Genomic DNA, 23,653 nt, shown 5'->3' with positions numbered 1-23,653 from the left:
CAGGAGGGACTAATATAGAAATTGAGAATATATTTATTCAGAATTTCTATATAGAAATTGTCATATTTCCTAAATTGAAATTGTTGACAAATTACCAATTGGTACCACTGCTATACTTTAAAGTTCTGTAGCATTAAAGACATGTATCTACAGTATTGTTTGGCTTTCAGATATTAGAAGTTATGATTTCTTCCCACTATTGAAACTGTTCATGTTTGGAGACCAGGAAACATTGTACTAAGCATCCTTACTTGCACTGGGATTGAATTTGTGGCAATAATTTGGGTCCTGTGTGAACCAAATTATGTACTGGCCTGTATATATAGTTTTTAAAACACTTTCAAACTCATCTATTTATGAATCACTGGATTAATTGAATTTAAAACTTAAAAATTGCTAAGATATCCAAAAACCTTCTAAGAGAATTCTGGCACCTTAAATGAGTCATAAACCATTTTGAGAAACATGACCATCACACATACAGTATTGTTACTGCTTATAACCTGGCAGTTTACTCCAAAATTTACAGGTATAGTTCTAGCACCAAAAGGATGAAAATTATGATGCTGCATAAAGCAAGACAGCCTCTTGGCCACCATTTTTTTTGTACATCATTGGTAGATGGACCATTACAGTAACTCCCACTGTTTTAAAATTGTACAGTCAATTATTTCCAAACATGTTAAGTATTTTTTCACTGAGCATACCATTAATGTCTCATGCACTTTCCAATTGTACCATGATGGCTGCATGATCACCATTTTGTTCTTGCATCTCAAACTCAGTCTTAGGGATGACTAAACCAATTGAACTGAAGATTTAGCACATTCCATCTGCTACTGATACTGATACAAAGTACTGACTTCCCATCAGCCACCACAAGCCATCAACGGCTAGGCTTCTAACAAATTTCTTCTGCTCAAGGGCTGTTTGGCCAATGAACTACAAAGCATGGCAGATAGTATTCTTGTAACAATGCAACTAACATATAGCAAAACACTGTTCCTTCCTCAACCATAATGCCTGCCTGACAAAATGAAAACTACAGCCGTCTTGGGTTCCACAGCACAGACTGACGTGGCTGGTTTCATAATGCCGAAACATAATTTAAACCTGCATCTCACAGGTTGCAATGATCCTTTTAAAACCCTCACAATGTCATCACCTGCTTGGCGAAAAGCAATCCTGAAATAGGAATCCACAATTTTATTCACATCTATGAGCATCCTACAGTAAACCACAAACAACTGCAAAAACGGTTTCGCCAAAAAAAGCATGTCAGCACTCCATTCAGTTCTATGAAGAAACAGAAATTTTGGTAATACTTTATATAAATGTTGCTGCATTTATACAAGACATTATAACCACGTCCACAATAATTTACATGGATATGCACAGATGACATAATGTGTGCAGAAGAGGTCATGACGTTTGTTTTAGTATCTTTCCTAGTACTTGGTATGATTAATTACTAGTGTATTAAAACAAACACCTTTTGGGGTCATAAGAAACACTAGGTACGGTTTTAAAGTTTTTCAGAAAAAACTTTTGAATTACCCACCAGTGACAACTTTTATGGAATGTAACCTTACAACCACACATAGGACTTAATCCCACCTGAAAATGCTGAAACTTGATCAGTCCACAGCCAAAGGTCACAAAGCACAGGTTCTGCAGCTTGTGCAGAAGACAGGCGGACACTGGGAAGGTCAGGTCAGGAAACATATCCAGCACCTCAGACTCACTCACTCCATTGTGACTCATAGAGACTAGACACACCATCTGAGCACAAAGAAATGATATCTTTCATTACTTCATTACAGCTTTTAGAAATCAATATAAAATTATCTTGCCAACTTAATCTTTATACTGTAATTTGCCATGCTCATTAAAAAGTAATAGAAATTATGAAAGCTCTACAAATGAACATTGAAATTTTAAACCTCCTTAGAAGCTAGATTAGATTGGAGCTATATTTGCTTTCAAGAAAAAAGAAAAGTTTGAAAAGAGCATCTTCCTTTACCTTGCTTTATTAGTGAAACACGTAGGAAAAGTACTAGTCATTTACTAGTGATAACATGTAATAAGTACCGAGGTAGGGTTGTCTATAATCTCTTTAGTCCTAGGATATCAGTCATAAACATAATGTATAATGCAGTAATAGATGGTTACTCTAAAATAAAATACAACCAAAACTCATCCATGATTCCTTGGATAACATTAAGAATCAATTGGAGCAGCAAACCTCTCTCATGATGTGCTTTTCTCTCTCTGTGCACAGTGTATTCTGTACCACTCTCAGCCCCAGCCTGTAAAGAGACACTGTGTCCTGGCACTGAAAGCACTGTTCAAGGGCAGCATCCATACTCCACACTGTTGGGATTCTGACAACATAGGAGAAAAACAGGTCAAGGTCACATATTCTTTTTATAGTAGGAAATGCTGAGAAATGAAACACAGCATTTTTTATAATGGAGATAAACATCAAATTACATTTACCACAATTATAAAAAAACAATTACTGGTCTCCTGTACCAGGAGAAAATACTATATTAAAACTATAGTTTCAGCAAAAATATTAAAATGCTTTTATTTAATATACACAAAAATATTATTTGGGAAGCCTCATTCTTCCCCAACCTCTTTGTTTACCTAGTCTTCCTCTTGAACAGACAGCTGCAATGGTGGTGTCATTAATGGAGCCTTGTTGAATTTTATCTCATTTTCAAGCCCCATATACAGTAGTTCCCTCTCTGACATTTAGAAAGGTTCATTCCGGAAGGATGTCAGCACTGCCATGACCTCCATCCATTTCTGAACCACTTTATCCAATATAGGGTCACAGTGAAGAAGTGCCTACCAGCATCTTTGGACAGTGGAGGGAAACCAGGGGGAGACCCAGGCAAACATGGGGAGAACATGCAAAATCCACACAGAGAGCACCCCAGGAAATGAACCCAGGGTCACTGCGCTGCACGCTATTGTATCAATATTATTCAAAAAAGGATCCCAAGCTTTGCAGGAACTATAATCCTGTTTCTGATTTGCTAGCTTCATTCCAGGGAGTTCTAAATCCAAGGACATTCTCCAGATTCTCCACATTACACATACAATATGTTAATGCCGAAAGGGTGTTAACAAGAAAAAATGGTCATCCCGGTTTGCTTGTTTCAAGGGGTATGATCCTGGGCTGTCTCCTTTCAACATTGTTCTTTACCTTGTTCATTAGTCTACTATTTTGACCTCTGCTTCTTTCCATTTTTATGATAACCATATTCAATAAAACCGTCACCATTTATCCTTACTGAAGATCTACAGTTATAAGCAGAACACAATCCCTCTTCACTGCCTCATCTACTATTTCTGATGATTGTGGTGCTCTTTCAAGGTATAAAATGTAATTGGTCCACATCAGCATTATTGTCAGAGGTCCATTATTTTGGACAGTACCCGATTGTGCCACAGGTCAAACACTTCAAATATCTTGGTATTGAATTGTATTCTTCATTACACATCTTTTAAATAAAAAAAATTAATTACTTGTAAACAGACTTGAAATTACATTTGTAATTTTGGTTCTTACTTGAACCCAGGTCTCTCCAGTCTCATATCTCCAAATAAAAACTACTATACTGTCTTGCTTGAACTTTTTAGTTCTATAGTTCCTCTTTCTTCCCATTAGGGAGGAGATGGAGTGCACAGTAGATTTTCTAAATTCATATGGAATGGAATGCGGCCATATTTAAAATTTTCCACTGGGGACTGTTTGACTCTCTTTGCTTTGTATTCACAGACTGATTTAATCTTTAGTCTTGATGTTCTCGTAATTTTGAAAGGAAGCCTGATCTTAGCTTTCAAGAGATAATTTATTGCCTTTTCCCTTAGGCATTGCAGAATGCATTTTGGCCCCACAATTACACGGTGAATTATGATTTGGCATGCAGTAGAAAGATTCACAAAAATTGCATTTATACTCTCCTATTTTCCATAATCATAAACTCCTTACAGGCAATTCATGATTCTCTGCACACATTCCAGTACTTTTAGTGAAAGTGGCCTTTTCAATTTTCCTACAATTTCAATATATGCTGCCTGGCTCCTTTTTCCTGTTGTTACATCTGTCTCTGTTCTGTAAAGGACACTATTGTCATCCCTGGGGGATTCACGGGCATAAGAAAGGGGAAATCTTCCTCTATATGTGTCTATGTGCCTTCTATTAAGAGTCATACTAACTCTTAGCTGGTTTCATACTTGAAAACACTTCCTATGCCAACATATATGATCATTAGCATTCAGCTTTCAAAAAACATACAGTAAACATTAAATGATTAACCTATTTTTCTTTATTTCTCTTCAATGCTACCATATCAAACTAGCGCTTCATCACTTGTGTACTAATTGTCCAAAGAGCACTCTGGGAACCTATCAACACATTTGGGAAATCTCCAATTTTGAAGACCGCTTTCGTCCTCTTCCCTAAAAGGCTCATTAATATTGATGCCTCATATGAAGTCTCCTTGTCCTGTGTTACATCGTTGGCATGGAAATGTCTACTGCTTGATCCCTGGTGCCAGAGGGGGATCAACAGAGGCTTCAAGTGCCGCTTCTCATTCCATACATTCTCAGTGCTGTGTGTTGCTTACTGCTGCCACAGCTGTCTAACTCATGCGTGTGGGTCCTTTGGTTGGAAACAGGAAGGGGGGCAGTGCCCGGCAAGGGGCTGTAGCATGAGATAATTTTGATCTGCGTTTGTGCTTTAAAACATCAACTTTTGTGTTATCAGCAAAGATATCTGTCTGGCAATTAATAAAGGTTTATTCCATGCTGAAAAGAAAAGAAGCATTTCAGCTGTGGAGCCTTCTTTGGGTAGCGCTGAAGAACGCTCCACAGCTGAAATGTTCCTTTTTCAAATGTTTCAAAAAGAAACACTGTTTCTTTTTTTCTGTTTTCAGCATGGAATAAACCTTTATTTGTTCCTTTGCAGCCTATACATGCTGACGCAACTACTTACTTGTCTTACAGTTAGTTCAAAGTTGCATCACCAGGTCAAAATAAGCATAGAAAACTTATTTTCTGTCCCATAATGGATATATTAAACTTCACAGAGGTAGCTATAGTCACAATCAAGATGTAGAAATCAATGAATAAGCAATTTATTTAAATATAATAGTTTCACTTACCTGGTTACCAATCTAGCCAGCAGGGTGACGTACAAGGCATTGCATGTTGTGGCAGAGCGACAATGTCTTTCCAGTTTCTTCTCCTGTCCAAATCACCAAAAAACTGAACTGAGACTCCGATGTGAACCACCTCTTTAACCATCAATAATAAAATCTTCACTATTTCTCCAGAGCAAGTAAATGTACTGAATCTGTAATGGTACATTTGGTAACAAGAACTGCTATTTCTGCACCCATGAGAGAGTTCGCTACAACACGTTCCATAAATCATTTAATTACAAAACTCTTTAGACACTGCATTTGACAGGGTATGAAGATCATTTCAAACAACATCCACAGCTTTCAAAAAGTGACTGGTTCATAATCCACCTGATTACCGTCAAAACTATCAACATCCTGACTTCTCATTGACACTACAAATGCAATAATACTGGATGCCCATTCATCTTGTGAAAATACCTGGTCATTATAGCCTGCTAGTGTTGCTAACATAAGGTGATCATTATCCAATAGTCAAATCAAAAGAAGACAATGTGAGCACTTACTAACCTGTTCTTTGGTAAGTTTGATTTCAGCACTTTGACACTCTGTGTAAATAACAGCCTTCACATCCCCAGCATTAAGAGGATCAAGATGGAGTGTTGGCCACAATCTGTGCAGGGAACAAAATAAGATTATACTAGCACATTTAGCAAATCTAGAATCTAAACAAATTGATGATTGCTTGCATAAAATACATTCAGACTACATTACACTTCATGATAAGCTAAAACGTCTTTAAACATTAAAGCCATGGGAAGAAAATGCCTCCAAATTAATATTGAAATCACCAGTAAGAACCAATTGTCACTTAGTATTCCACAATCTTTCAAGCACATAAGCAATAATTTGGTTAACACAATTTAAAGTTAAAATTCAATTTCTACTTTGTGAATGAATTAATCTGGGGTGTAACGAGCCATAAAATCAGTGAATAGAATAGAAGAAAGTTATTTGAATTGTGATGAAAAAAATCATAATCCTATATTCCTTACAGTACATAGTGGACCACCCCTCTAAATTACAAATTTGAATTAGTTCATTCTGCTGTAGAACACACAGTAAGTCATGCTAAATAAACGTTTGTATGAATTTACCTGCTTAATCTATGCGAATTATAGGTAGAAATGTTTTTGCTTATACAAGTCACCCCCAATTTACAAATCCCCAGTTTACACATTTTTGCAGTAATACGTAGAGGAACACATGCTGAGGTTTCGTTTCTGGGAAGATGTGCACCACTTCTTATAATTTTTTCCCCACTGTTTAGACTTGATTACGCTGGGCTAAGTGTGCATGCACTGTCGGCATAGGGCATTTTACCATGTACTGTCTGTCCATGATTCTATGGGAATTACATGTATGTTAAATTTTCAGATTTGAATCTAACAAACAGTTTCCAGCATACAGGTCAAGATCATAAATTGAGGGATGGCTGTGATGTGGTTGAGGGTGTTATGGAACCTACCTCCAAGCCTGTGGGCAGGTCTCCACATTGACAGAAACAATCACCCTCACATTGACAGGCAGTGGATCAATCAGCCACTTCATGTGCCTTTCAGCTTGCTGGAAACGAACAGCAAAGAATAAACCATTCTCATTGAGGATTGGAAACGTTCTGGCTCGGGCATACTCAGAGCATGCAGTACATAGAAGGAATTGGAATTTCAAGATTTGACAAAAATCATCACTAGCATTTAACCTGGGATAACTGATCATGTAATCTGAGACTATCTTTGTGTTGTTCACTCATACAGATTGTTCTCAAGACTTTCATATATTTAGCCTGGTGCTCATGCTATTTCTGCTCCATGGTTGTAAAAAAACCATGACACTACAAAAATAAAGGCATACTAAATAATATATCATAAATATTGAATACAACTGACAGTGTCCCACATGTCTACTAGAACAACTGTTACTACAAACAAGATAGACACTACTACTTTGGGGCTACAAGCAAAGACTTGTTAGATTAACTGTTAGATTACATGTTCCTATCCATTGTCTACTTTCCCGCTGGTTATTTGTGATGCATGTAAAGCATTCTTTGTTAAATGTTTAAAGCTGTTCTGAAACACTTAATTTATAATTCAAGTGTAAAAAAAAAGCATTGTAAATAGAGTTGTTTTTGAGCAAGTTTATATAGTAGTAACGGAGGTTTTAATGCAGTTATTTTTGACAAATTCTTTCACAAACAAAAAAAAACAAATTAAAAATACTTTGCTCCTTATTTTTGCATTTACAAATTTGATGAAACAAAATATTGACAACCTTTTTAAATATATGTTTTAGCAGTTAAACCTGATACTACTTTTTATATAACTGTGGCATGTTTATTATTGTACATTAACTTAAAACGTTAAATGATTTACAATTAGATGAGTATGTACAGATAATACATAGGTGACCATCAATAGCATATATGCCTTCACTTGAAATAAAAAGAATTGTCTCAAACATAAAAGCATAATAAACAAAAGATATTAACATGAATGTTAGAACATTAAGGTGTACTTTTTATGTTTTAAGGTTGTAGCTGTTTGTGCATGTTAATAAACATAGGGCTGAGTATATCTTAGTAATAACTCACTACAAACTACATAAAGCCAATTAGAGATAAGGCACTGGATTACACTGTCAGTGGCACTATTAATTAGCAAACATGTAACTAGCAGACAATCGAGTGACATCCTGATATCCTCCTAGGGTCAGTGGCACTTTGATTGGAATCTCTAGGACAGTGCCCTCCAAAAGCATTGGGACAGAAACCTTGATTTCTGATTGGCGTTTCCCTGCTGTATACACAAGAAATTGAAAAATTTACATACTGTACAAGAACTTATTCTGAGTCAGTTCAGAAGTTCACCTTTTATTTAGGACATATTCTGCAAACGCAATTAATCATTTTTCAACCAAAGCATATGTTGTGTTCTGTCCACCCAAATTTAGATGACCTTATGTATTGGGAGACTTAAAGCAAATCATAGAAGTGAAAAGGACAGTATTTTGTTCCAAATCCCTTGCTTGCAATACCTGCATCAAGCCTCCGTCCCATTAACATCACCAGACTTTGTTTCTGTATTTGAGATGGTTTGCCAGGCTTAACGCAGCCTCTTTAAGTTGTTGCTTATTGGTTGGGCTTTCTGCCTTCGGTCTCCTTTGTAACAAATGAAATGCATGCTCCAGTGGATTCAGATCTGGTGAATGACCAGTTTAAAATGTCCCACTTTTTTTGTCTGATGAACTCCTGTGTTAAGCGTGCAGTATGTTTCGGGTCACTGTCCAATGAATCTGGTGCCATGTGTTTTTTTACATTTGCAGAGAAGATCTGTTTTTATATCACTGAATTCATCCTACTGCTTCCACCTTCAGTTAAGTCATTAATAAATATTGAGCCCACTCTGGAAGCAGCCATACATGCCCAAACCATGATACTTCCTCCACCATGCTTTACTGAAGAAGTGGTATGCTTAAGGTCATTGGCTGTTCTTCTTTTTCTTCACACTTTAGCCTTTCCTTCAGTTTGATACAGTAGATATTTATTTTGGTCTCATCTATCCATACAACCTTGCTCCAGAACTCCTGTGGCTCATCTCTGTACTGTTTTTGCAAATTCCAATCAAGACCTTCTGCTCTTGGTGCTGATGAGGGGCTAACAACTTGCAGTACAGCCTCTGAAGTTTTTCTTTTCTTGAAGTCTTCTGTAGATTGAGGTACTTGAGATTTGCACCCCCACACTCTGGAGATTATTTCTGATTTCACTAACAGTACTTTTCGGGTTTTTCTTTACACACAGAAATATATTTCTGTTATCCACTGCATTCGATTTTCTTGAACACCCCATTCTCAGCTTATTCTCGACTCCTCAAGTTGTTGGCTTTTCTTCAGAACACTCCAATTTCTCTGATGGTCATTTACTTTCCTCTCGTTTTGAAAATGGCCTACTTTCCCATCATAGTGAGTCCTCTGATCTTCAGAAGCAGTTTCAAAAGACTTCAACCAGGCCTAGATGTTCACAGCTTTTTTATGTGTGTGAAATGTATGCAACGTATAACCTGGACAATTAGAAAACCTGTAAACTTGGTTGTCCAAATACTTATGCTCATCTAACAAAAAAGTGCAAAACAAAAAAAAGCACTTTTGTTGTATAATGGTAAAAAATACCCGTAGGCAAAACGGGATGTTCTGTGCTTTTGTCTCAAATCTCCTGAGCATACAGCTATAACGGGCTCTTGTCCCAGTACTTTTGGAGGGCACTGTATAAACAAATCTGCCTGGCTGTGCTCAAAAACATTCAAGCATAAGAAGTTCAATAAGTGAGTGACAAAACAGCTGTGGCTACCGAGAAGATCAAATTGAAATAATATTTAATTCAGCCATAAAGTTCTTCGATTTTTAAAAATATAAAAGAAACTTTTGTATTTTCGTCCACATAATATAAAGACATGATAAAAGTAGATAAACATACACAGTATTAGTTGAAATACAGCTAAATCGTTCACTGCATACCTGTATCCGATCAATGGAATCTATAATGATGATGATGTTGCCTTGATGGCGCGCAGACAGTTTCTCAAGCCAACGGGGAAACTCTTCCAATATCTTGCAAGGGTCCATTGGCAAGCCCGAAATTGACCAAAAGTGCTGGAGGAGCTGTAACAAGAAGAAATATAACTGTACATTTACTGTTTCTAAATTTGCCTCAATAAACATAGCCCTCTCGCATCTCCAAACAGGAGTGCACCCTTACCAGTTTGACACCACAAAAGCCCAGAAGTGAAATGAAACATAACTGTAAGTACAGTAAAATAAGGACATGACAGCAGTAGCACTCACCATCACCTGTAAAATATCAGGCACTCACCCCAGAGATCCTGGACTTGCACCTAGACATTTCTTAAGTCAGACAAAAAGATATTTTCCCATTTGAATAAGAGGAAAATATTGCTCAGAATCACAATGTATTTTAAAACTTACTGTATTTTTGAAAATGTCTTTATATTGTGATGCCACTAGGAGTGTGGTAGCAGATGGGTATTACTTTCATAGGTGTGTCATAAATTTGTGCAAGGTTTTTGACATAAGATGGTGGGGTGATGCCATTTCTGAAACAGGGCACAGTTTGCATCTTGTTCCAGAGAGTATAAATCAGCTGCAGAGATGCGAAGAAGAGAGAGACGAGAAGAATGCACTATGAGTTGAAACAGAAGATTAAAGAACTGCTATGTCGACTTGTGAGTAGATCTGTTTTTGCACTTCGACAAACCTGATGAATGAAGTTACAGAAGAGTGTCGTTTGGACGCTCTGTCATCAGCTCATTGTCTGTTCTCACCTACTTTGTCCTTCCTTCTCCTTTTTCTATCCCTGCAGCTTTTCTCTTTAATGAAGAGGTTTCAAAAGCCAGAAATTGTGTTCATTCTTCCTACTTTAACCACACTGTTAAAATTTAGAGTATTACATGCAGGTATCCAAAAAAACTATAAACACAAAATGGGAAACACAGAGCTTAATGAGGCTACTCATGAAAAAGACTTTGGTATTTATTTTGACACATCATTTGTTATTTCCCTGTTTTACATCAGGCAAGCAATGTAATGACTTATATGATATACTGTAGTGTTATGATGGTAGTTGAGAGAGATGGCCAGAGATGGCAAAATAAATACATGGCCAGCTTAAAAGAATGTACGGCACTAATATATACAGATAACCACACCTTTTAAGTCATGATCAGAGAAGAACATAAAGGGGATTGGATGCAAAAATTCATCATCCTTACTGATAATGACAAATTCAACCCAGTGGACGTCTTCAAATTCAACAGAAAAACACAAGTCAGAGGACAGAATTGTAAACTACATTAAAACTGAGAACAGGAGGCACTTCTTTACACTAAGGGTTGTGGAGGTCTGGAAAATGTGGAAGCTATGTGAAAGCTAGCATCCTGGCTCCTTTTAAGAAACAGCTAGATGAAATTGTTAAACCAATTGCTTACTAAACACCAAATGGGCTATGTGGGCCAACTGGCTTCTTTTCATTGGTAACTTCTAATATACAGTAATATTAAATCTGGTTTAGCAATATAAAGGATCTTTAAAACTACAGATATAAATGAACAGGTAAAGGTTTATTCCATGCTGAAGGGAGAAGAAAAGATGACACCTGAAGAAGTTTCCACAGCCGAAAAGCTGGGTCTCTTCTTATTTTCTTTCAGCAGGGAATAAAACTTTACCCGTTCCTTTGCAGCCTACACATGCTGACGCAGCTACCTGCTTGAACTTCTATAGTTCTAAATGCCGATTTCAATTTATCTTATTTTGTTCCCTTAGCCGTCATTTGAAAAAAAATAATGTTCAAAACCAAGAAATACTTCTATTCACTAATGGAAAACTTTCAGGATCATGAATAAAAGCCAACTTCAGTTGATTACACGATTACATTACATTTACATGATTCAGCTCCTACCTTTACAGTCAGCCGTTTAATCAGCAACACAGGCTCTGAACTGGTAGATGAAGGCATACCGACAAAATGGTACAGTATCAAGGTGTTTGGCGAGTGCTTCTGTTGAAGCTCAATCCTTCAATAAAGAGAAACATTGTTTAACAGAGTAATGTTCCGTGCTAGTTTCAAAGAGCTGCTTCATATATATGTTTATATATAAGGTTTACATGCCTTATGAATAAAAAAATTGAAACATCATTCATACATAAGAAGCAGACACAAATAACATGCATGGTAAAAAATAAATCTCACCATTTGGATAAGAGAAGAGATTTGCCTGATCCAGGTCCCCCAGACACCAGAAGAGGTGGGATGGGTGGAGGGGCAGCGACCATGTCATTCAGTCTCTCAATGTACTAGGAGAGACCACAATGTAAGAAATGCAAATTCTTGAAATGCACAGGGAACACTAAAAATTGTCCCAGAAAAAAAGAAAGAAAAATTTAACAACATCATACCAGTTCCAGTTCTCAATACCTCACACACATTTCCTAAATGTCTTTAAAGCATAATAGCTCAAGGCCCGTACAGAATGGTACAGTAATATTGGTCCTATATTGACTTAATTAGGATCACAGAATAGCAGCTCTTTTTGAATTTTCATATAAAAGGATCTGTCTATCGTGGCTACAGACATCTGGTCCTCAAGAAAGAATATACTCAATGCCATTTGCTTCACATTTTGGAGTATAGCTTTGATTGCTTTTGAATTCATGAATATCCAAATGCATCTCAGTTGCACCAGTGAAATCAAAATAAGCATATAGTTTCATTTCTAAACCAATTAACTTACAATCTCCAGTAATGGCTTTCAAGTATATCTTATTCTGACACAATGCCCTCTTGTCCTTGAATATTATGCTAATATTTATCATGTTTAATATGTTTTTCCATTTCATGAACTGTTTTGTTAAATAGTTATTCTACACAACTTTCATCAAGCAGTAAAAGAATGAACCTTTAGGAAAATTATGATGCAGTCACCCACAGAAAAATTCATTAAGCACTGGACTGTGAAATTCTGAAATACTGTCAAAGGAACGTGAAATAAAATGGGCCATCTGATATGTACAGTAAAAGTTTTTATTATTTTTTTTGAAGGTAATCTTAAAGACATTAACTGATAATTGTGAAAGCAGGCTTCAGTACTGCAAATAATTCACTTAGCAAAAAGTATATTTCTATACATTCACACACCAAACAAATGAAGCATGATGCATAGGAATACAAGGAGTACCCATACCTAACAGAACATTGAAATAAAAGGTAAGACACATGAAATAATCGAATCATATTATTTTAAACCAGTTGTGACTGGTCGAAACTTGGTAGGTACAGGAGAGACAGCCATAAAGCTAAGGAAAAGATTCTGTTTTTGGTTTGTGCTCTATTTTCCCTGCATTATATAAATAAAAGAGCAACTGTTTGTGCTGTACAGCTGCATTATGTGTCTGTTTTCCCGAGACCTGCCTATTTTAAAAATCCCATTAGGGACACTACAACTCCAGAATGTCATGAGCCAGAAAACACCAGCTGGACTCCTGGCCAAAGGTTCGGAGTCAGGAACACCTGCTAATAGTTCAATATTCTCCCCTATATAGTCTCTCTATAACTCTACAGTGGTTAGAGACAGTCTCACTGTTTCCTGGTTGTATGATTATTGATGAGCCCCAGGATAGGCTCATCAACTGCGCACTGCAAACACAACATTGCAACCACACTCTCGCTCTGGTCAAACAATTGCCCAGCACAATTGCCCCAGGAACATAACATCTCAGCCCTCCTTAGATGAGCACAGCGCAGATCCTAACTCGCCCACAACAGTTAATTGAGACTGCACAATATGCTTTTAATTGCAAAAAACAAAAACCGATTTTGTTATTTATGTTTTTAGTGAAGTTACAAACGCCCATGAATTAGACAGAAATACCTTCTGAAAGCCCAGCTGGCAGGTGGACCTGGAGGCTTGCTGAAAGGCTTCAGTTTGCTCCTGCTCATCGTGCATGTCCCACAGGACGTCTCCAAAATCCTCCTCATGGTCTTCCCTGTTTTCCGAATCAACACTTTCATATCCCAATAACTCCTGAGCAGAATGTAAAGATAAGTATAAGAATGTTACTGTATATACAACAGGTAGAGCTACAACATGACATGGGAACACAAACTCTGGAACAGGCATCAGCTCGTGAACCCAGTGAGTGGTCATGGGAGGATAAGAGTAATTCCATAAAAATATAATTCGAAGGAAACTACTGACAAATTTCAACTGTGACGATGGCACAATGTAGACTTTGTTCTGAACTCCAATCTGTGTTGTTTTAATGGATGATAGGATGTTTTGGAAGACATTATCTAACAGCCCTTCTACCAACTGAGGTTGGTACTGAGATACATTCTCACATCTTGTTGAAATATGTTCTTAGTTCTTCTAGTTCTTACATATGGGATATAAAGGAGAATAATCTATTTCTGAAAAGAGAATTAGGGTTTGTATTGTGTGAATACTGTACATAACATGTGTCCACACATCACATATTTGTCACATTTCTCAGCAGTACTAGGCAGTTTTCTTCTTTTAGTGTTTCTCTGTTTTCTGTAATGACCCACAGCTTCTGGTTTTTGATCCAAAAGAACCTTTCACTGCAAAGACTTAACCCCTTAATTGAACTGTTTGATCTTTTTAATGCTGCAGGTTTTAAAATGTAAGTGTGGGATATCGGGGGTTTCCAGGTGGTTCACCCAGTAAAGGTACTTGTGGACCTAATATTAATACATTGAGTTGGGGGCAAGGTCACAAGTCAGCTGAGCCCACGAGTCCCCAAGCAGTGGCAGACAATTGACCAAGTGCCACAGGTTTAGTGATGGGATTAGTCGCCTGGAGCTCCTTCTGCTTTTCAACGAAAGTGACTCCTATGACTTTTCAGGCACTTGCCAGCTTGCAGTGACACCAGTGACTGCCAGCCTGCTGCTGCCACTGCTTCAGCTCACAGCAATTCTTGTCTAAGGCACTGTGGAGCTTGGAACTTGTCACATTACAAATGACTCTTGAACATGTTGGTGGAGCGTATTTATGCGTCGCATTCTCTCTGCAATGGCATAGAAGCTGCAGCTGTAAACCTGACCCATGACACAACTGGCAATTCCAAATTATATGGGTATAAAAATATTGACGATTCCAAATTTGGAAGTTGAAGACGCACAGAAAATTACTTTATATTTTTTGTTAAATATCTTGGCAATTAAGCATATTATAAAATATATAAATCTCTTCTGAATGGGTCAGCATGATCTACAATGAAACACGAGAACATCAATTTGCTGGACAGAAGAAAAGCTTACAACATCTTTACTAGAGTCCATGAAATTATAACCATTTAAAATGTGATCTTAAATTAAAATTAAAAATTTAGTCAAGCATTTGGTTTGAGTCACTATTTTAAAACAAATGCCCAAACATCTCCCTGTAATTAAAAATATATTTAGGTGCATTTATAAATCAGGGGTTTACAACCCTAATTCTGGAATAATCCCTATCCAACAGAGGTCTTATACTGTCGATAACCATTAAATCACCCATTTCTAAGACTTAGATTCATTTAGCTGCGACAGGTAAACAAGTGATTTGTTAAATTAAGCAATTTAATTTGTCCATTCTCTCACTACTTTTTTTAATAAATGGTCACAGCCGGACCCAATCCAACACAGAAAACACACAGACACACAGGTTAGCAGACTGTGGGAAGACACCCACACGAACACAAAGCACACACCAGATAGCACCCCAGGTCAGAACTGAACCCAGGGTTCCAGCAGTGTGAGGCAGCAATACTAACCACTGCACTACTGTGCTGCCCTAACTTAGAAATCATTTGGTGCAAAAATATATGAACACCCTCCAAATCTTCAAGTACTAGAATTCACTAAATGAATCAAACCGCTGTCTTAATTTATCAATAATTTATAAATGTGTACCTTCTTTAGAATTGGGTGAATTACTGCAACCTATAAAAATTGATGGATTAGGCTCTTCAAAACCAGGGTTGAAATCTCCTATTTTAAGTTAATGAATTCTACCCAATTTTATCCTTTGTCTGCTTCATGTAATATTTATGACTTTCATGTTGATGAAAGAAGAGAATCAACAGCACTCCATGGACTTCACCCCACATTTATTCCCAGTTCTCCTCTGAAAGACTGACAAATAATTTCACTTTCAGTAGAGGAGCATGTTGCCACTACCTGGTGATATGATTTCCCTTGTGACCGAAGCAGACATGAGCCTCATAGCCAATGGAAAAAGACCTGTAAATCTGGCAATCAATTTCTCGTCTCTTAAAAAAGAAACTGCACTTAAAATGACAATGGCTGCTACGTTTTCCCCTGTTATACCTGTTTAATGAGTTTTTCCAGGACAGTATAAACTTCATAGGCCCCTTCTTCTGTGTCACCACTGTGATTAATAACCTGAAATGAAAGCACAGATATCATACACTTACTTTTAAATGGACGTAGTCTTTGCTACTTGGAAACTTTCTAAATCTCCTTTCACTTTTCTAAACATTTATGTTGACCTTATGCATTTTCAACTGTCATTGATGCAGTAATGTCTTTTCGCAACCAACCAATCAGAATTACATATTGTGCAACTGTATATACTGTAACATTTTAAAAGAAATCTTACCAGGGCCTTGTATAAACTTAATATTACCACAAATTTCTATGGACTTAAATTAAATACTTTTCAATAAATGCCTTAAATGTGTTGACCTTTTGTAACATTACCACATTAATGACAGGAGCACAATGTCATGTCAATATAAACTCGTAAAACCCATTCAAAGATTACTCTTTATTTGATAGGGAATGCTTATAAAGAATATTCTTAGTACCTATGTGGCTACTTTTTACTTTTCTAAAATTACCTATTTCATTTTGTAATTTTATTGTACAGTGTCAGCCCAGTCTTTCTATATTTTCTTGTTTCTTCTGCAATATTCATTCTAGACTCTCTGTACCTCTTCTTGCATCATCTGTAAAACTGAGAAGTTTACTGACTTTGGAACTGAGGAAGAACAATGAGGTAGATTTCTGTTGTACCTTATTACGGACATCAATCAATTTAAACGTTTCAGCACATCATTCTCCTCTGTTATCCATATCAATATTTTTTTAATCACATCAGTATTTTTATACTTATATTTATTGGTATATAACCTAACTTCAAAATACTGTTCAGAATTTTTAATTTGCATGAAATGCCTAGAGACTAAGGGCAGGGATGTCAAGGTTTACAGGCTTTTGGAAAGGTGTTCCTAACCTTCACTTTGTCAGTGTTGCCTGCTGCAGTGATTTTTTCCATGAATTCTCCCACTGGTCCTGAAAGAGGCTGGTTTTCTACATTTCTGAGGTAAACAAGCAGAGGCCGCATTTCGGTGTTCTTCAGAAAGGCTTCCTCGGTGTCTTCAATCAAAGTGCTGAAAAGAAGGGGAATTTAGGTTTTCCGTAAGAAAACACCTTGCATGTTTGTAGCTAATGTTTAAACAAGGAGAAAATAAAGCCATTTTCTGATGTGATAAAAATAAAAAATAATCTATTATACAGGAGCTCTGGTATGGATCTGCCAGCAAATGTGCTCGTTTCCAAAGCTTTTTTGACTGTACAGTCCAGACAGCAGCTCTATTTATATTAATTTTTGTCAGAGTTTATTTTATTCAATTTCTATTGCACTACTATCTATTATGTAACCTGATTTTGGAACCTTAATTTTGTTAATTTTATCCCCCACACCCACCCCCCGGCGAACTCGTAGAAAAGACATTTCATTGCCAGCAACTATTGCTATTGTAGTATTGTTGTGCATTAGATAAAAACTTTGATTGAGATATTGATGGTTTAATTGTAATGATTTACACTGAGACTCATTTCAATTTTTTCCTGCCTTTCCTGGCAACAAAACAAACAAACTGCATGAAAAAGGAAGAGTTACTAAAAACTCCTGACAGCTAAGTAGAAAATACTTACTTTGTCACAGAGGATTTCAGGAACACTACACACAGGGAGCTTTTCTCTATCTCTTCCCTTCGCTCTGCAGTGTAACGAGTGGCACTGTCTTCAGGAAAACTGACGTTCAGGTAGAAGTGACCCCGTCCTTCACACAGCGTCTGCAGTCTGCAATAGTAATTCTGATAAAATGGCATGTGTGTGTCAGTTTATTAAAATCACTCTGTTTCAACACTGAGAGTAGCAGTCAGTCATGGCAAAGTATAGTACTATAAAACACATACAGTACACTTATGTGATTCTTCAATATCTATTTTATGATCTGTTCCATCATTTCCGCAATGATGATCTGCAATGTTATCTGAATAACACTCCAATTGTTTTTTTGTATTTTACATTCACGGTTACTGATCAAATAGCACAAGAACAGACCACACCAACTGAGTAAAGTTCAGATCCTGCATACAGTATGCACATAATACATTTGTGATTCTGACTCAAGATGGTAGTTCTCTAATGGAAACCCATTTTATCAGGGGTATGCATAAATTTGGAGGGCACTATATAAATACAGCACTAAGGTAAACAGAAGGAAATGGCAATGTTTAACTTTAATATGATCCTCTGTGCCAGACCAAAAGCAAAAAAAAAACATGAGCTTCCATGGTTATGAGCTAATATGTAAAACACAAACCCACAAGCCCAGGATAACGCACGTCAGCAGACATAAGCCTTTTAAAGACGGGTTTTGAAGAAGCAGACTAAGATCTAAATTAACCAGTTCATTTTGTTTTTTATTAAACGAATTTTAAAATGAAGCAATTCAGCCTATTAAAAAAGAATTGCATAAGTAACTGAAGCGTGTAAATAAATAGCTGAACATGAAGAGGGGGTTCAGCCTAACTGTATTTATTCAGCTAGGAAATGTGACTGGAAGGCTTCACCAGTAGTCTTGCTGAATTATGTAAACTAAAGTGGATCTTTTGCATTCAACAACTTAGTAAAGCTTAGGGTACCAAATAAGGCCAGATATTTGAAATCTCTCCTCAACTACTGAGTATTGCATTTTACGAGACAGTGTTCTTAACTAAATTAAATCTATAACCAGAACCAGCAATCAGACCAGAAGCACTACCAAGAGTTTTACTCCAGTTTATCAGTTCGTTACCATGACAACGTGCTATGGCTGACAATCAGAGCCACCTGTTCGACTTAAATTTCCTCTACTATTTAAGACTCATCTCTGCTCTCTCCAGCGCTTAGTCTTAGTATTTGGGTACTAGTCTTAGTATTCCCAAGTTACTTACACTTCCGTGTCTCGACTGTGTTTGCTTTGTTCCCTGAACTCTTTTTTTCCTGTCTTTGACCCTGGTTTGCTTTTTCAGCTTCAGTTCTGAGTTTCCCTTTGGCACTCTACTCCTGCATCTTCCTGGATTTGAGCCCAGCCAGTTCCTGATTTTGACACTGGTTTGTGTTTCTGTCTGCCTCCATGCCTTCAACAGTCTGCTTACACCTGCACTTGAATGCAGTCTTCAGCCCCAGACCACTTCTCCTTAACAGTGAGTACAGCTGCATTACCTGTACAAGTCCAGTACAGAAGACTGTCATCTGTACATATCTCAAATTTTGTGTACCTCACCAGAATATCAGAATTTGTGGTCATTTTCCTAATTACCTTAGTAAACAGATATACACAATGAGGCTAGATATGTGGAGACACCAATGTCCCAGATCCAGAATATATCATTTTAACTACAGTTGAGCCCAGATTAAATTTCAATTAAAGAGCACAAAGAAACATTCACTCCATCTTTTTTTTTTACGTAAAACAAGCAAGGCAAGAAGACTGCAGTTATTGTGAGTCTATAAGAGTCAATAACTGACTTTTATTGATTTTACTCAGTAATTGTATAATTTTATTTTATTCATTAATTATGTTTTCAATGAATGAAAACAGATGGAAGCAGCATTCATGTCTCAAAAATAATACCCTCATACCTCAACCTTTGGACAACAGGCATAAATAAAGACACTGGTTCAAGCAAGAATTGCTTTTACTAATCCACTGGGTATCCTTCCAGACCAGGGGATTTATTAGACAGTCGTGATTTAATCACCACATAAACTTGTGGGATATACAACAACTACCTGATGTAACTACATCAGAAAAGATCTAACCCGATTTTTCTGCGAGACCTGTGATAAAAGTTGTTGTTGTTTTTTTTTTTAATGTGTACAGTCTGTGTAAAAATACTACCTTGAGAAAGGCATCCATATCAGCTTGAGTTTCGGGGGTATGAATAAGGTAACAACGCACAGTGTTACTCCAGAGAGACTGGGAAACACAAGGAGACACTTGCAGCAGACTGGCCACAGCCACATCCCAGTCATCTGAAACACACAAGTAAAACAAGGCATTGATAAAATGGTGAAGCGCAACTACAGACTGCAGGGCAGCACCGTTGACGTAAAGGAGGATTGTGTGAATTGAATGTGTACTAGAGCATAAAACAGAAAATAAATGTTCTGTGACTACTTCAAATTAACAATGATAAATGATTAACAATAAAATTTAACATTCATATAAGGGTGTGCATATCTTACCTCTGTTTACATTAGCGAAAGGGCCTTCTACATCAATTAGGCTGTGGGCAAACTCAGGGCCTCTGAACGTCTGCAGTTGCATCATACTACCCATAGAGGGCTCACTCCCCAGCACGCCCCCACTCCAGTACTCGCACTGAGTTCCTGCAGCTAAAGGACATATGCAAAACAACTGATGATGTGACAACTCCAATGTACTGGGAGGTATGCCATTTGTGCGTGATATATTAACAGAACAAGAGTCAGCACAGAATGTCTGAAGCCTCTCTTCAGCACAATGGGTATTAATTAGAATAATCTCACTAGAGACATCTTTACTGGTGTTACTGTATATCTCATTTTACTTCCCCATTATTCAACTTCCTGTCATCTCCCTCCTCACTATAAAAACAATACCCCTTAACAATAATACAGCCTGATGTAAGCTATTAGTAACTCACTTTCCTGAACACTACTGTAGTTAAAAGGATATAGTGATAGAGACATAATACATCACATTAGATATTTAAAAACTCAATAATAAAAAAAGTCTATACTCATATGATCTTAAAATCTAATTATTATATTAATATTTTATTATCAATGTAATTCTTACATGCTTAAACCTAATGTTAGCAGTATAAGAGACAAATTAAATGAGCTTGAAGCTACCACAAAGTAATTATGATGTTACTGGAATCACAGAATCATGGTTAACCGAAAGCAAGGGAGATGTAACATTAGTGGATAAAATACCGTCACAATTTGAGGAATGCAGACTTGGAAGGAATTGAAACAGAGCCTTAAGAAAAGTAAAATGGTCTATCATAGACATGGAATAAGTGGAGAATGAGCGGCAACGAGTGTAAATAGTTTCTGCTTGATGCACATAAAATACAAAAATCACACAGTTGATTGCACTGTTAAAGCCGCAAATGAAACAAAAAAAATTGCAAGTAGTAAAAACAAATTATCAACAGAAAGTAGGAAGTACAGTGATAGAAGAGTCTACTTACAAGTTCATGTTGACAAATAATTTACATCGTCTACACCAGGGGTGTCAAATATGCCATAGAGTGCCAGGCCTGATTTAAACATGCTTCAGACCAGCCATACAAACCATAAATTGTTGAAATACTAGGCACAACCATTACTTGTGAAACAGACACCACAAGAGACAAATAGAAAGACACTTAAAACTGAGAACAGGAGGTACTATTGTACACAAAACATTGGGAGTACAGAGCCAACTACCTTGAAGCTTCCCTCAAGAAATAGCTGGATGAGATCCCTAGATCAATTAACTACTAACTAACAAACAGGCCAGCCTTTCTTAAATTCTTAACTTCACTTCTAGAGAGGTAGTTCAGTAATAATTAGGTATTCCTCTGTCTCCGTATGGAGGGCTTATAAGAGGGCTAAGTCTGAAATGCTTTAATTGAAAGTGGTATTTAAACAATGTACAAAACAATTTTTTAAATATGGCTCACAAAATGTGCAGAGAAGCACAGCTTGAAGTTTTATAACAATAAAATCTAAAAAATGTTACAAATGTCCAAGACCTGCACAAGCCCGTCATCTGCGGGCGACTTCTCTTACCAGTGACGTCTGTGCGGTTGTCATCTGAGTCAGAGTCGTCCGCATCATCATACACCTGGATCCCCTGGGCCTGCAGACGCTGCAGTTTGGCCTCCAGGTCCCTCTTGGCCCTGAGCAGGTCCTGAATTTCCTTTTCCTTTGTCTCCCGGAAGATCTCAAGACAGAACAACAAATGACTGTCAGCACTAAGGAATACAGTTTGAAATGTGGAAGGGTGGACAGTGACTGTGAATTTTATCAGCAAAAACATACTCGAATAAACTGAAACATCAAAGGAACATAATAAAAATAATAAATAATATTTTACGTGAGGTTAAAGTGCAAGAGTGTACCCCATCTTGCTTGCCTGGATAGGCTTGGGCTCCCCCACGACCCTGAATTGCAAGATGCAGTTAGAAAATGAATGGATGAATAAAGGTGCTTTAATTACTGCTGAGACCATAATGTTCACTGTGTTTAAAGTATTTAGTTAGATAACTGAATTCCCAACACCGTTTTTTGAAGAATCTGATGATCGCTTCTATTTATGTGGAAGTATGTTTTTCTGTTAAGGATTTTCTTTTGTCTACACCAGAATCAATGGAATTACCTACAATATAAGCAGACTTCTCTAAGAAGGGGAACAGAAATACATGCCGTGAAAGTAAAAGTCATAGTGTACTGTGAAATTTAAAAACGTCTGAGCACAAGAATGTCGAAAAAAGCAACATGACGTTTCCACCGTACCAGGAAGTATCAATAGTCTTTGACCTCTTGGCAGACATTTACATATTTATCCTTCAAAACTGCAAACCAGAACACAATCATTTCCAAAACTGACAAACATATTGTGAGACCAAATATAAGTGCAATTATTTACATACAATAATTCCTTTGGATAGTCCTTAGACATTCGGCCCTGGTTTGTACATTTAAAAATATTAAGGAAATAAAAGAGGTCTTCATTCCAACATTACTGCAGATAAAAAAATCATAATTACTATTTAGGAATTAAATATACAATAAGTAGTTCAGAAATATTTATTTTTTTCTTCACCGAGACAATTGCTTTCCTATTTTACTCATCATTGGTCTATGAATTTTCTTTTAGGCAAGAGCCTTAAGATAGCACCTAAAATAGATTTTAGGAAAATGAAAGGTTTGGCTGATAGCTTTTTCCTTTGACGAAAATATATGCTTATTCAAAAATATGCATGGTTTTGCTGAGATGACCATTACAACACAGCATATCAAATGCCACACAAATAAATCAAAGGCTCCCCTCACTTTAAACTGGCGCTTGACTTTGTCTCTGTCGTGTTCAAAGGTAGCAGCTCTTTCCATTGCCTGATACTTGGCCTCCAGGGCACTTTCTTTCTCTCTCAGCATCTTCTGGTAGGTCTTCTGTAGGGCCTATCAAGGAGAAAACACTCTGTTGTTACACATATTCGTTCAAACGTACTTCACAAGAGTTGCCAAGAAAGTAACGCCTAACCCTTATTTTGCCGTGAAAATGGATTTAAAGACTAATTGTTTTCAGAGTTTTAGACCTCAGAAACAAGAAGTAGACACATTAAATCTTTCAACATCATTCTTTTTGTGTAAGAACATATGAGGGGCAAAACCTTCTGGCTGACCCTCACATATTCAAACAAATGGTGCACGTGCCTTGCCTTACCTCTCAGAGAGAAATGGCTGAAATATCTTAAGACTAGAGGGGAAATAAACACGAGAATACAGAAACTCACTCTAATGGTGTTAAATC

At 37.0% G+C, this 23,653-nt stretch overlaps 1 protein-coding gene across 1 annotated transcript in view; it reads right to left on the bottom strand.

Annotated features, from left to right (window-relative positions):
• The window catches only part of nphp3 (nephronophthisis 3), a 150,417-nt gene that overhangs the window by 121,596 nt on the left and 5,168 nt on the right, over positions 1–23,653 (bottom strand). Inside the window, exons 3-18 of the mRNA XM_069191044.1 lie at positions 23,176–23,301; positions 21,910–22,063; positions 20,332–20,481; positions 19,985–20,118; positions 17,749–17,909; positions 17,045–17,201; positions 16,117–16,191; positions 13,658–13,810; positions 11,980–12,083; positions 11,689–11,803; positions 9,732–9,875; positions 6,688–6,785; positions 5,730–5,832; positions 5,181–5,263; positions 2,246–2,384; positions 1,618–1,782 (exon numbers count right to left, since the gene is read on the bottom strand). Coding sequence (XP_069047145.1) covers positions 1,618–1,782; positions 2,246–2,384; positions 5,181–5,263; positions 5,730–5,832; positions 6,688–6,785; positions 9,732–9,875; positions 11,689–11,803; positions 11,980–12,083; positions 13,658–13,810; positions 16,117–16,191; positions 17,045–17,201; positions 17,749–17,909; positions 19,985–20,118; positions 20,332–20,481; positions 21,910–22,063; positions 23,176–23,301 — 2,061 coding nt within the window. The remainder of the gene's footprint in view (positions 1–1,617; positions 1,783–2,245; positions 2,385–5,180; positions 5,264–5,729; positions 5,833–6,687; positions 6,786–9,731; positions 9,876–11,688; positions 11,804–11,979; positions 12,084–13,657; positions 13,811–16,116; positions 16,192–17,044; positions 17,202–17,748; positions 17,910–19,984; positions 20,119–20,331; positions 20,482–21,909; positions 22,064–23,175; positions 23,302–23,653) is intronic.

This window comes from Lepisosteus oculatus, chromosome 6 (genome assembly GCF_040954835.1).
Source record: "Lepisosteus oculatus isolate fLepOcu1 chromosome 6, fLepOcu1.hap2, whole genome shotgun sequence".
NCBI lineage: Eukaryota > Metazoa > Chordata > Actinopteri > Semionotiformes > Lepisosteidae > Lepisosteus > Lepisosteus oculatus.
This window is presented reverse-complemented; position numbering and strand designations above follow the sequence as displayed.